Source organism: Octopus bimaculoides, chromosome 11 (assembly GCF_046866305.1).
Source record: "Octopus bimaculoides isolate indiv1 chromosome 11, ASM4686630v1, whole genome shotgun sequence".
In the NCBI taxonomy this organism is placed as follows: domain Eukaryota; kingdom Metazoa; phylum Mollusca; class Cephalopoda; order Octopoda; family Octopodidae; genus Octopus; species Octopus bimaculoides.
The window spans coordinates 6245401-6259167 of record NC_142938.1 but is presented as its reverse complement, the minus strand read 5'-3'; the positions used below and the strand labels follow the sequence as shown (position 1 = coordinate 6259167).

Genomic DNA, 13767 nt, shown 5'->3' with positions numbered 1-13767 from the left:
TGATTTGCTGCAGTTGTTTGGACATTCAACCTCTTTTGATGACAGTATTTTTTGGCACTGGAGGCAAACACACGCACACACATACATGTGTGCAGTGATATACATGCACAGGTAGAAAGAGAGAGAGTGGGGGAAAGAGAGAGATTACAATTTATTGATTGAACATGATTGACTTAAGCACTTTCCCTCTCTTTATGCACGCAAAGAGAAATATGTCCACACAGAGGGGGAGGGAGAGAGAACAAGGCCCATATATATATATAGATATCTTGATTGATTGAGTGATGGGTGGATGGATGGGTCATTTGATCGATCAGTTGTAGGATTCATTAAAATCTAGGTATATGAACATGTAGCCCGAGTAGACCTGAATGAAATCGGATTATAATACTAGTATATATATTTGTATTCAATAACATGCATCGACAGTAGTAATTTTGGGCACTGAAAATAATATTTTAAAACTGTCAAATTGTATAAAATATGATTGGATTGTATCCATACCATTGTCACTCAATTATTTTCTCTTTTATTAAGTCATGCCTTCCTTCCTGATCAACTTTTTGAGTACCAATGGCCAGATATGAGTAGTGAATGGTACATATTGCAAGAACAAGTCAGCGAATACTTGACTGTTAAATCATTTAAACGAAAATATCCAGGTAAGCGTATATGTTGCATTTGAAATAGTATTTTAAAAATCAAAAATATATCTTTGTGAACAAATTCATTTTTAAATTTTTACATACTCAAATGAGGATTTCATTTAATCAAACAAAAATGTTGGTATTTCAGTTTTTAAACTTTTGTTTTGATTATTTTTATATAAAGGGATTAATGAAAAATAATGGTCGAATTTTATGAATAGATTTTTCTTTTTTTTTTTTTTTTTAGTTTTTGTATAGTTTGACTTGAATTTTAAAAATTTATTTATTTTTTAATTTCTAGATCTGAAAAGACGGCCTGCAGAAATGAAAGAAAAGGAATTTTTGAGAGAACGTGGTGTAGTTACTGAAACCCAGTGTGATCTTGGTAAAAATCGTTTTAAAATTTCATTTGCTTATTTTATTAACATACACCAGATTAAGCTTAAGTTTGTTGTTGACCAGTATCTCCAGTTCTTGTGTCAAGAGAGTTACTTTACTTCATAATCAAATGAGCTGCATTCAGTCTGAAATCTGAAATCTGAAATAATCCCTGCTTTCGAAACAATTGAATATGACAAACTGCTACTGCTATCAATCAGTTGTAATTCAGTATGTAATGATTTTAGCTATCAAATTTATGGAATGAATTTAACCTTTCACAACTAAGGTACTCTGTCAAATGTAAGGTTTATTTATGCACATTGTTGGGCCTCACAGAGGTGGGGTGGCTGAGTTCCTTTTAAGTGTTGGGCTTCATGGAGGCAATGACCAAGGCCTTTGGCATTATGTTGTGCTTGAGAAGAAGAGCCATCAAGCTGTGCGAAATCGCAGTCGTGGCAGATACCAGTGTCATGCAAATGACACGTAAAGGCTCCCATTACACTCTTGGAGTGGTTGGCGTTAGGAAGGGCATTCAGCCATAGAAAACCATACCAAATCAGACTGGAGTCTGGTGCAGCCTTCTAGCATGCCAGCCTAGTGAAATCGTCCAACCAATGCCAAGATGGACAATGGACGTTAAATGATGATGATGATGATGATGATGATGTTTGTTTTCAATTAACCATCGTTATTTTGTAGCCTCAAGATTTCAGTGATGTGATTGCTTATTTTTTGAATGCTGTTGTAGGGTAGGTGTGAGAAACTGGAATTGGCCAGTTTTGAACACAAAGCAAGTAGAATATTTGGGCTGGATATGGTCGATTTAAATGCTGAAGGGTTAATATAATATTGAAAACTTTGGACTAAAAACAAAACTATTTGTACAAAGTGAGAAATTCTATCCAATCACTATAAACTCTTTCAATACTAATTATAATATCTCATCATCATTATTTGACCAACTTATTTAGATTTATTTGACTTGACCACATTTTCCATCAGAATCTACATAACATTTGGGAGGTTAGTAGAGCAACATTGCATTCGTAGAGAGCTCACCCATGAAGAGCTTTGCTTGTCAACTGGGGTGTTTTCCATTCAGAAAAGTATTGTATATCACATAGATATTATTGATATTGTTTCTGCTTATACTGCAATTATAAGTTTCACATTTCTCGCTATACTATCATTAATTTGCTAATTACCAAATAGATTTACTTTTTCAATTTATTCTATTTCTTCTATAGGATTAACCGCCCTAAGATGTGAAGAAGTATATGATTTGATGTTGAGAGATTATCCTGAGAAATATCAGGTGTGTTATATAATTCTTGATTTAAAGCCAACATTTTTGAGTTCGAATTATTGATCTTTGCATTTTCTAATTTCATATATTTTTTTTTTAAACCAGTTTCCTTTCACTTTATTGTTTCATTTCTTTATAAATACACCATAGATTACATTTCAATTGTAACTATGTTGTGAACTTGAGAATGCTAACTTAGAAGATATAAAATGGTCTGTACTTCAAGAAAGCAAAATATACTGACAAAACTAAATTACCTAACAAGACACAAATATCTTGTCATACATTCTCAAGAAATACAAGAAATACTGTTGTAACAATGTCAAAATATGTTATATATTATTTGTATAGTCAAAATTTATTGTGTAGTTTTAAAGAAATAGGTTTTCATGAAACTGTTCCTGGGGATGGTTTATACTAGTGTTTCTCAACCTTTTTACCCTTGCGTAACCCTTAAAATAAATTACATGTCTCAAGAAACCCCTGCACAAAAAATTATATACCTTATCTTTCTCATATTTTTAAATCATAGTTCACGTGGTAAATATCATATATATATATATATATATATATAGATGATATTTCTCGCTCTTTCTTGCGGAACCCCAGCTGAGAAATGCTGGTTTAGACAGTTGATCCATCAATTGAATCAATAATATGATTTATTGGTTTTAATCATTTTGTATCATTTAATAGGAATTCGCTTCAATTCTCCATGAACGAGAACGACAGTCTATTAATGAGAAGCACAAAGGTTATGAGGTGGTAAGCATTTAATATTCCTTTTTTGGATTGAATTAACTCAATAAGATCTGTGCGTATATCTTCATGGAAATATATGTTTATACATACTTATATGTAAGTCATTCAAATCTTCTTAATCTTGTAACAATAATAGCAGATATTGGTCTTTACGTCAATGCTTCAAAGACTGGATACATCTGCTGCAATCGGAAGGGTTCAGTAAACACAATCAAACAAAGCCCTTTAAACTCCTTTGTATACTGTGAGGTAATGTTGTATCCACTGAATTGAATGTAAAAATTTGTCTCACAAAAGCATGGATTGTTCTTGATTGCCTTGGTGTCAGCTGGAAATCTTGAAAGAAGCTTCTTCTATTGCAACTGGAACCAGTGCTGTTGTATGGGTCCAGTGCTTAAACACTTGCTAAATAGCTGGAGGTGTGGCTTGCATGTTACAGCCTATTCTTAATACCTTGTGGATAAAGCCTCTAACGAAAGACTGTATGGCAGTCATTTTATAACCGCTAAAGTCATTAAAGAGAGAGACATTCATTTTGTAGAACATTGCTGAGGAACTAAGCAAGAACATGCCACACTTCCATGCACACTCTGATACACGGATATATACAGGTCATCCAGTAAAAAGCCTTCGTTGACCAACTCTCAACAGATACAAGATGTTGCTCTGCTGACCTCTCCCATGATCAGAAGTACTGGAATTGGTTTGTCTGACTAAACCCTTTAAGGCTGTGCTCCAGCGTGACCACAGTCCAATGATTGAACCAAGTAAAAAAATGAAGATTTCAGGATCTGCATGTTTAGTAATATTTGGCCACCAGTAAACAGCTATCATATCATCATCATCATCGTTTAACGTCCGCTTTCCATGCTAGCATGGGTTGGACGATTTGACTGAGGACTGGTGAAACCGGATGGCAACACCAGGCTCCAATCTAAATTTGGCAGACTTTCTACAGCTGGATGCCCTTCCTAACGCCAACCACTCAGTACCTATGTACTTAGGTATTTTTTTTTGGTTATATTTTATCACTCATCAGTTCTTAAGTTTGCTTGTCTTTTTTTTCCAGCCTCCTAAGCTTGAAAAGAGCAAGATGGCTGATTATGTAAGGAAGGCAATGAGATCAGCTTCAGAGTTTAATAGCCAATTTCAGCGAGAAAGGAGGGAGGAGAGAAGGGCATATTTTGACTTGCAAACTATGGTGAGTTTTTGTGATTCTGAAATTGCGTTCATTAACCATGAAAGAAGGCAGGACAATAAATAAGTTGATTGAATAAATTTTAAATGGATGAAAAGTAAAATGTTTTCACTGATTTGTCTGAAATTACTTTGACCAAATAATTTTAATTATAATAATGATTTTTCTGATTGTCATAAAATTACAAGTTAATAAGAAAGGAGTATATTTGGTTCAACATAAGCATGTGATTTGTATATATCTTCTCAGTTTTTCTTGTTATTACTAAATTAATATTTTAAAATCTAGCATAAAGAATTATGTCATTCCATAAAGATTTCTCTAAATAATAATATTCTTGACAAAATTGACTATTGTGAAACATATATTTCAAACAAGGTTATCCACTATCCTGCTCACAAATATCCTAAACTGGAAACTACTTGTGCAAAAGTACCTGCTTATCCTGTTAGCTTGATCCCAGGGCAATACCAAGAATTCTACAAAAGGTTTGTATCTTTTTTTTTTTTTTTTTTTTTTTCAAATTTCAAATTATTAATGATTTACTTTTTCTAAATATTAAATCTCCTCATATTGGAATTCTGTATAAAGATTATTTATAAAATACTAATTGCTAAGAACAAATTAGTATTCTAATTAAAATAATTTCTACTTTTGGCAAGGTCTCCATTAACCATTTACTTACAACATTAAACCCTAAGTCTTATAAATAATCTGTGGCTATCCACTATTTACATGCAGTTAGATACCAATACATATTAGCCAACAGCAAAGCTTCTACATGGTCAGAGAATGTGCTAAGAATAAAAGATAATAAATAGTAAAGTTTTGAGGCAAAAAGAAAAAAAAAACCTGCCTTAGATTTTGTTATGTTGTTTTTCTTCAGCATTTAAACCAGCTGTATCCAGCCAATATATTCTACCTGTTGCACATTCAAACTAGATTCAGCCTTTCACACTTACCCAACAATGTCATTATAATAATAAACAATCACTTCATTGAGATCTCAAAGCAATGAGATAATGCATGTTTAATTCAAAGCCCTGTAAATAAATAAGAATTACATTTGACAGAGTAACCTGAATGGTAAAAGGTTAGACAAAAAGTTAGATGTTTTATGAAACCAGCCCAAATTCTCAAATATTTTAGAATTCAATTGAAGCCCATAGAGAGTGAATCTGGTTGGAGATATTTGTAATAAGAGGGTAAATGACAACTTCTGTCATGATAATATGTTTTATTTTCTCATAATTGCTTAAATTGTTCTTTATACTTTCTTTTGTTCAGATATGAACCAAAGGAACTTAAATACTTTCCTCTCAACACGTGTATTTATGGGCCTCCCAAAAGGATACTTAATCCTTTAGTGAAACCTTCAAATGTTGATTCATCTGAAGAAATGGACGATAACCAGGATGTAAGTAGATCGATATTCTTTCTAATTTTGGCACAAGACCAGCAATTTTAGGGGCAGTGGGTAAGTCGATTACAGCACTGAACCAAAACCATGTGGTTGGAAGACAAACTTCTCAACCACTCATATATTATGATTATATTTTCATTTATTATATATAACACATATATTGCTTTCTTCCCGTTTATATCTGATTTATATATAAAGCTGTTATAGATAGTTGCTTTTACAATTGTTTCTTATACTGTGGCCATGGAAAATGCTAAAAAAACTTGATTTAATAAATTCACGTTTGTTATAAAACTGCTTTCAAATGTCTAACAATGATTAATGTTTTCTTTATTATAGGATCAAGCAGATTCTGGTTCTGATGGTGAGAGTAATGACAATGATTCAAGTGATTCGGAAGTTAGCCAGCCTCTACTTCCTCAACCAGCTCCTACTCCTTCTCCACGGAGAGGCCGGAAAATTGCTGGAGACCACAAGGACCATAAAGAGGTATTGTCAGTGTGGAGTTTACAGTTCTTCAGCATGTCATTGAAACCTGTAGTTTGTCAGTTTAAGATATCTAAGTTTTATTGATACGGGTTGATGAACTAAACTATATTTCCTTGCCTTATTACAAAAAAAATGCTATTTATGTATATATAAACGAAAAACTATTCTCATAATTTTTAACAAAAACTTTATTCCATGTCAGTGCCAAAAATGCTAGTTAAAAGTTAATGATACTTAAAAAAGATATTTTTATCACCTACATATTTACTAAATAACAAAAATGGTTTACAAACTGAAACTTCAGTAATTACAAAATTCAGTATCAATCTTAAATTCATTCTTTACTTTTTCACTTAAGCACTTTGAACATAATCCATCGGCAACTTTTCCCCACTGTTCTTGACTTTGGGCTGTCTTTCCTCTCCCAAGTCTTGTTGGTTTTGAATTCTCATCAATGCTTTTGTAACTTAGCTTTTTTTTATAGGAAGGGTTGTCGACCCTATACAAGCCCATTTTTACCTCTGTGAAGAAGAGGTCTATATTAACCTGGCCTCTATCCTTTGACCTGTCCAGCGTGAGAGGACCTGTCAGGAGTTTGCCCTCTGCTGGCATAGTTCACAGGGTTGTTGAAACATACAAAACCATCACACCATAACAAGGAGTGAATCTTGTGGTGGCTGTACATTTATAATCAGTCAATAATTTTTTATCTTGTAAATGAACTTGTTTAACATTTTCGCATATATTTGTTAGGTTTAACTTACCTCTTTCAAAAATTAACATGTTCACTTTTTTCTAAATGAATGCTATATAGCGTTCTTTTTTTTCCAAAAAGCAAACAAACCAAAAGAAAGATTGCCGCTTTTGCCATAAGGGCCCCATGAAAGGGCGTAACAGAAAGGAAGAGCTTGTCAGCTGTTCTGAATGTGGGTCAACTGGTAAGTTCCAAAAATATTCCTTATGTTATGCATGATTTTGGATGCTATAATCATGTCATTTAACAATTTTCTAGTTTTCAAGTATTAAAAAAAAAAAAAGACTCCAACTACATACCTGCGTGAATTTATAAACAATAATCTCAATATTATAGCTATTATCATTATTTTTGCATTTCCTACTTTTGTGTGTTTGTTTTGCTAATGATTCAAATAAATATTAGATAAGTCAACTGTAATCCATGAAGGCAATAGGATGAAGCTTTGTGTACTGGGGCTTTTGTTACTGTATGTGCTTCCTTCAATTTACTGGTTTGTGTGATAAAGAATTAGGAGAATTAATGCAATAATATAGAATATATATATATATTATTTAAAGTGAACTATACATGTATTTAAGTGCTACTAATAGTTTCGTATGATGAGAAATACTCATATTCGACAGGCACAAACCACATACCATAATGAACTAAGAAAATTTTTTTCGTTCATTATGACATGTGGTTTGCGCCTGAAGAATACGTTTGAGTATTTCTCAACATATGAAACTATTAGTAGTGCTTAAATACATGTATTGTGCCCTTTAAATAAATAATCTTTATCTCTCACCAGGTGGAGTACTTTTTTTTTGTTGAATTTTCTATCACAGAACTACATTTTATATATATATATATATATATATATATATATATATAAAAGAAATAATTAAGATTCAGTTCAATTAGGCACTTAAATTGAGGCACCAAGTTAGTCCGGTAAGGTCCGCACAGCTCGAAGTTAGGTGAATAAAAAGCAAATAAGTAACAAGGATGTCCAGGTATCGGGGCATTACGGCTGTTTCAAATGCTCCATTCAATCAATCAGTGAAAACATTACATCAGTTTGAGATAAACCGCTCTCCTTGGAAACAAGACCATATTAGATTTCCAACATACAGGATACACCTTTTTTTTTTTTTTTCCCCCGCAAATTTTTCACTTTAAAGACATCGAGGTCTGTTATAAAAGAGATTTGGCTGTTATTTCAAACCAGTCAAGAAACTACATAGAGGTTAATTAATCCTGTCCACATTAGTTTGAAATATATTTTAGAATTTTGACTTACACTATCTAAACCTGAATTCTTTTCAGGAAAGAATTTGACAAATATGTTATGCCTTTAGTTATTACACTGTAAAATGCAGTAAATAAACAAATTGTTGTGGTTTATGACAATCTAATCTTTTGAAATTTATAAGGTGCTTTCGATCAGTAGTTCCCAATCTGGGGTCTGCAGACTCCCAGTGGTCCACAAAAGTAGTACTGGGGGGTCCTTGAACTAAATTCAAATTGCCATATATATTATATAAGGTGAACCTTACTTTGAGCTGTGTGGATAATACCGGACTGACTTGGTGCTTCAACTTAAGTACCTAATTCAACTGAATCTTTAATTATATATATATATATTTTAGTGGCGTGCAGTGACTTCTGAGGTTTGTCATAAAACAAATACTTGACACACATGATGGAGACGTAAACACACACACTCCATTTCTTCTTTTTTGTAACTGAAACCCACATTTTCGGCTATGGAGATTTCAATTCTGAAAAAAAAATTGGTGAAAATCGCAACTTCAAAATTTCAATTTTCAGCCAAATCTCACAGGAATTTGTTGGACGCAAAACAAACTGTGATAAAATAATGAAAGAATTATGTAATCTATTTACTTACTCACCTTTCTGCAAAGATTTCTTTCAGAGAAATTTCCCACAGTAAAATTAGGTATACTGTGACAAAGTTGTAAAAAAGAGTTTGTGGGAGATTTGACTTATTTCTGCACTCTTATATTTTTGGTGACTTTCAAGTTTCATTTTATGGGGGGGGGGGGGGGGGGACACTTTCACCTGTAAAAAAAGAAACAAAAAAAAAGTCAAACCCATTCAACCATTTAACCTGTCACATTAGCAACATCAATTATAAAGAATTCTTGACAAAGAAGAACTGCTAGAAAAGGAGGGGAAGCCAAAACCTGTGGTTTTCTGAAAGCATGCCATCCGTAGTTATTTGAAAAAGAATCTTACAGGCATTGAAATGATAGTTATTGAAAGATAGGAGGGGGTGGGTGCAAAAGATTTCATCTGTGTTTTTCTTTAAGAATGCCTAGTGGAAGCAAAATAGAAACACAGCGAAGTATCAATCTTGGAAGTATAAATGTTCACTTAACCTTGGAATTTCTTTTAAAAACTTTACAATCTTGATTTGAACAATTATCTAAAGCAGTGGTTTAGATTTAGTAACAACAATTTGCTACAGCATGACTAGATCGTCTATTAATTGTAGGTAGTCATATGAGGGTGTGAAGTTTGGTTCCCAGAAGAATGTGCTCATTTCAGGGGTTTTTTTTTTTTATCTCTTTGAATTTGTGCATGCAACAAATTACCAGCTTTTAACACTATTTATTGTGTATACACATTTGCACAGATATACTCAAAACCGAAGCTTCAAAAGTTTGCTTCCTTTTGTCATAACAAGTGTTGTTAACCATCAATATAACCATTTTAAAATGGTTCTTATTTCGCAAATTAATTTAAGTGGTTGTGGGGTGGAGGGGAGTTTATGTCATACATTTTTTTTGTTAGCTGGATGCTTATTTTAAGGTGTGTGTCTGTGTGCCCCACACATTTAACAAAATGCAGAATGTTTACATATTGTGTTTAGCTATTTCAACTAATTAACACAGTCACAAATATTGAATGTATTGATAGTAATTTAAGATTTTTTAATCCTTTATTTGACAGTTATTTCATGATAATGGTGCCAATAATTTTTCACTTTTGTGAGGCATGAATTGTATTTCATAAAAGTTTTGGTAACCAGTTTGAACCGACCAACTTAGAAATAGATCCCTGTTCTTTCTATTATAGAATTGTTATTATAAGGTGGTGAGTTGACAGAATTGTTAGCACATCGAACAAAATGCTCAGCAGTATTTCTTCTGGCTCTTTCTGTTCTGAGTTCAACTCTCACCAACATTAACTTTGCCTTTTGTCCTTTTGGGGGTCAATAAAATAAAGTACCAGTCATGTACTGGGGTCGATGTAATTGACCAACCCTTTAGCATTCAGATTACTCTACCAACTGTCGAGTAATCTGAATGCTAATTTATTCACATAGTTTTTAATTAATCATATGCATTATCTCAGTTTCAAGACTACCATGATGAGGTTGTTTAATTTTAGAATAACATTGTAGGTTATGTGCAAGTGGCCTGATCTGGCTGATTTAGATATAAAACAGCTAGAATATAATGCGCCAGACATGGCCGGGGTCAAAATAACTCCAAGTACACCTATATATGGTTCAGATTTCTATAGAATGGAAGTTAAATATTTAAAAAACACCATTTCTCAGTTTAAAATTCATCCAAAGAGAAAAGTGAGCCAAAATATAGTTTATTTTATTTTCACTAAAGAGGAAAATCCAATATCATATTGGTTGTCTTGTTATGGCATGTTGGCTAGAAAGCAAATTATGATAAAAGCTGTTTTTATTTTTGAAAATATTTCAAAGATTTTTTTTTTTTTTAGATATTTTTATATTTATTCATGTTATTTTTTTCTTTCAGTGAATATTAGGTCTAAATGTAATGAAAAAAAAAACGTTTCTCTTCAGATGATTAATCTGTCTCTCTTACCATAAAACAGGGCTCAAGCCACAAAAAAAGAAAAGAAAGGAAATTGTTAATAAAGATTTGTTAAAATCTCAAGTCTTTGTTGTTTTATACAGTACAATCTTACATTAAATATATTAAATCTTGAGTAATTTATTGCTTAAATTTATTTTTTAATCATTGTATTTTGGAGGGGCAGGAAGATTCTTTTTCTAATCATTTTCATTTCTTTTATTCCATTATCAAAAGATGTCATTAAAATACTTCAGTGATTATATGCTTTATTTTTAAATTAATATCACAGATTAAATTAAATATTCCATTACTCAAATTATTAATCAAATATTTTCACTGGTTTATCACTTTTTTTAATAGTCTCTCTCTCTCTTTTCTTTATCACTTTTTCCCATTGATATTAGTATCTTTCATTATTTATTTTTACTAATTAAACTTTAGCTATGAATTTACAGACTTCTAAAGTCACCATTCAGAATTAGATGATGTATATTGATTAGCTGTTATTGCTCATCATCAGAAACACAAACACACTCTCACAAACTTACACTCACAGAGCATATTTTCATTTGAATAGTGTCTTTCTCCTGGTGTCCCATATCTATTAGTTGTATTCGCCTGTATCTAATGTCCATATTAATATAGTATATCTTCAGTTTAGTTTTCTCTCTTATATATATCATTTCCATGTACTTTGCCTGGCTCCACTGATATACTGTATGTGGAGATGTTATGCTTAAAACGAAAATATTTCAGTTATATTTGTAACCAGTATAATCATTATTTTTTTATTATTATTATTAGAGTTCAGAAATTACCTGAAAGACTTACTTGCAAAATGAAGATTGGCTCTTAGACACCACCAGCTTCATAATTGTAGCATTATAGATTTGGTGTTTAGTTTTAAAATTGGTCATTACTTTAAACAAGGAGTGAATTTTTGTTGGCCATGTCTATCCATTAAAGGAAACCAGTTTGGTAATATTTCAGAGTTTAGAACATTTCATTGTATTACACAGCATAATGTTCTTTCTAGATTATCTCTCTCAATGTTTATTGGCAAACTAATTCATTTTAATGTCTCTGAGACAGTGTTTCCTTCTAATTCTAATTGCAACTTTGGGCACTAAGGAATACAGGCATATAAATACACACACACACACACATGCATATATCAAATAACATAGCAAGGTTTTATGTTCCCAGCTATTATCTGTATACATTCTGTTTCTTTTTGCTTGTAGATTTCATATTGTTCAGCTAAGATAAAATTAATAGCAGCAAGACACTTTCTATAGGTTAACCTTTTTAAGAGCACCAACTATCAAGAGCCTTTCTTAATATTTCTGCCTGCATGCAAACCCATTGAAAGCAATTATGCTGTACCATAATTTTTCATTGGAAACTTTAAAAGCAAACATGATAAATTTTAATGTTTATTTAGTTTTGTTTTAGGGCTAGGCCTGCTTTTAAGAAATATTTTAAAAGTTGTTATTTGTTATATTATTGAATCAAGTTTTGATAATTGCAGAAGATAACACAGAACAAAGAGATGGTTTTTGTACATTGGAGGATATTTTGTAGTAAATGTCAGCTATATTCTTAAATATATAGACTGAAAACACATGAATACAGCTACAAGCATTTATCAAACATACATACATTAAGTATGTGTGTTTGTTAATGTTTACTTTATTGAGCTGCTTTGAACACAAAATTAGAATTTTGTTCTACTTGTGATGCTTTTTCACATCAGCAGATAGAGTTTACACTATCTGTGTATACTTCTAGTTGGCAATTTGAATTCATTTCAAAAGTGAGGTGAGTTTGACACTAGTGAGTGGAAAATACTGCAAAATATTGATACGTGTCATTTCTCATTCACTTCTGGAGTAGTTTTATTTTGCTTAGCTTTGAAATATACTGTCTTTTAACACTAGACATCTTTAAGGGGGCCTCCCTTAGATGAAACATCACAGCTATAAATATTTAAGAAACATGCATTAAGTATGCAATATCAGTAATGTTTATATTACTGAGCTGCTTCTGATACAAAATTTGAGAATTGGCTTTAACTCAAAGACCCTCTAACACTATATTCAGTTGTGCAAAGATATCTAGCACACTCCATAGATTTTCCTGCAGCTAGTTGATTTCTTCAAATCCACTGTCTGTGGTCTTCCACTGAGAACAAGCTCTATACTCTTCATAGTAATTTCTAACCACAGCTGTATGGATTCAAATGCTGAAACAGTCTTATTAACTAGTAGCAACAGGAATCACGGTAAATCCAATTGTTAATCTATATTTAAGAAATAGACACTGATAATGAGATGGTTTCAACTGGAAATGGCTATGTAGGAGGTATGAAATGATCAACTAAGTCTATGTATTGTGATGGCCGTTGTTCTTTAAATTCTCGTAAGTTTCCACCAAAGTTTACTTGAATTATAATAAGATGGAAGCAAAAAAGTCTTTATTTATTTTACATTTTAATTTATTTTTTCTCTGTTTCCTACAAAGATTTATCTATTAGTAATAAAAAAAATAATTTAAAAAACTGTCATTTATATGTTGATTTATCAAAGATTTGGAAGAAATAAAACAAGTTGATGTCAGATTAAATTTCATCAAAGGTTGTCTAAACATATCTAAAATCTAAATGAAAATTACATGTTAAATTGTTCCTCCTGTTTTCTGTAAACTTTTTAGAAATCGGTGTATATACTAAAACTGATGGCATCTCCAAATTAACAAATGTAAGGATGACGTGAATATTGTATATATTTGGTAACTTCTGTTTTTATATTGCCTACTGCATTAGTCTAAATCTGCTTTTAGTGTGGGTAATTTATTTTATTTAGCCACCTGTTACTCGCATATGACTATGGTACTAACTCAGATTCTGTAACCTCTGCATATCTTATTGCATGGCAGATTTTAATTTTTCTTGCACTTT

General features: G+C 31.9%; 1 protein-coding gene across 11 annotated transcripts in view; it reads left to right on the top strand.

Moving 5' to 3' along the window:
- LOC106877163 (uncharacterized) overlaps nt 1-13767 on the top strand; it is a 37527-nt gene that overhangs the window by 13118 nt on the left and 10642 nt on the right. For 3 of the 11 annotated variants that reach the window (XR_016243562.1, XM_014925982.3, XM_089359259.1), the window contains exons 3-12: nt 538-662; nt 949-1032; nt 2276-2343; nt 3031-3099; nt 4166-4297; nt 4673-4782; nt 5582-5711; nt 6057-6206; nt 7021-7144; nt 13521-13567. Coding sequence is in view for 5 of the 11 variants with exons in the window: in XM_014925982.3 (XP_014781468.2) it covers nt 538-662; nt 949-1032; nt 2276-2343; nt 3031-3099; nt 4166-4297; nt 4673-4782; nt 5582-5711; nt 6057-6206; nt 7021-7144; nt 13521-13567 (1039 nt within the window). In the remaining 6 variants the exon portion in view is untranslated. Of the gene's footprint in view, nt 1-537; nt 663-948; nt 1033-2275; nt 2344-3030; nt 3100-4165; nt 4298-4672; nt 4783-5581; nt 5712-6056; nt 6207-7020; nt 7145-13520; nt 13599-13767 lie in introns of all 11 variants that reach the window. The other 8 variants (XR_016243564.1, XM_052971449.2, XR_016243567.1 and 5 more) reach the window with 5 other exon arrangements.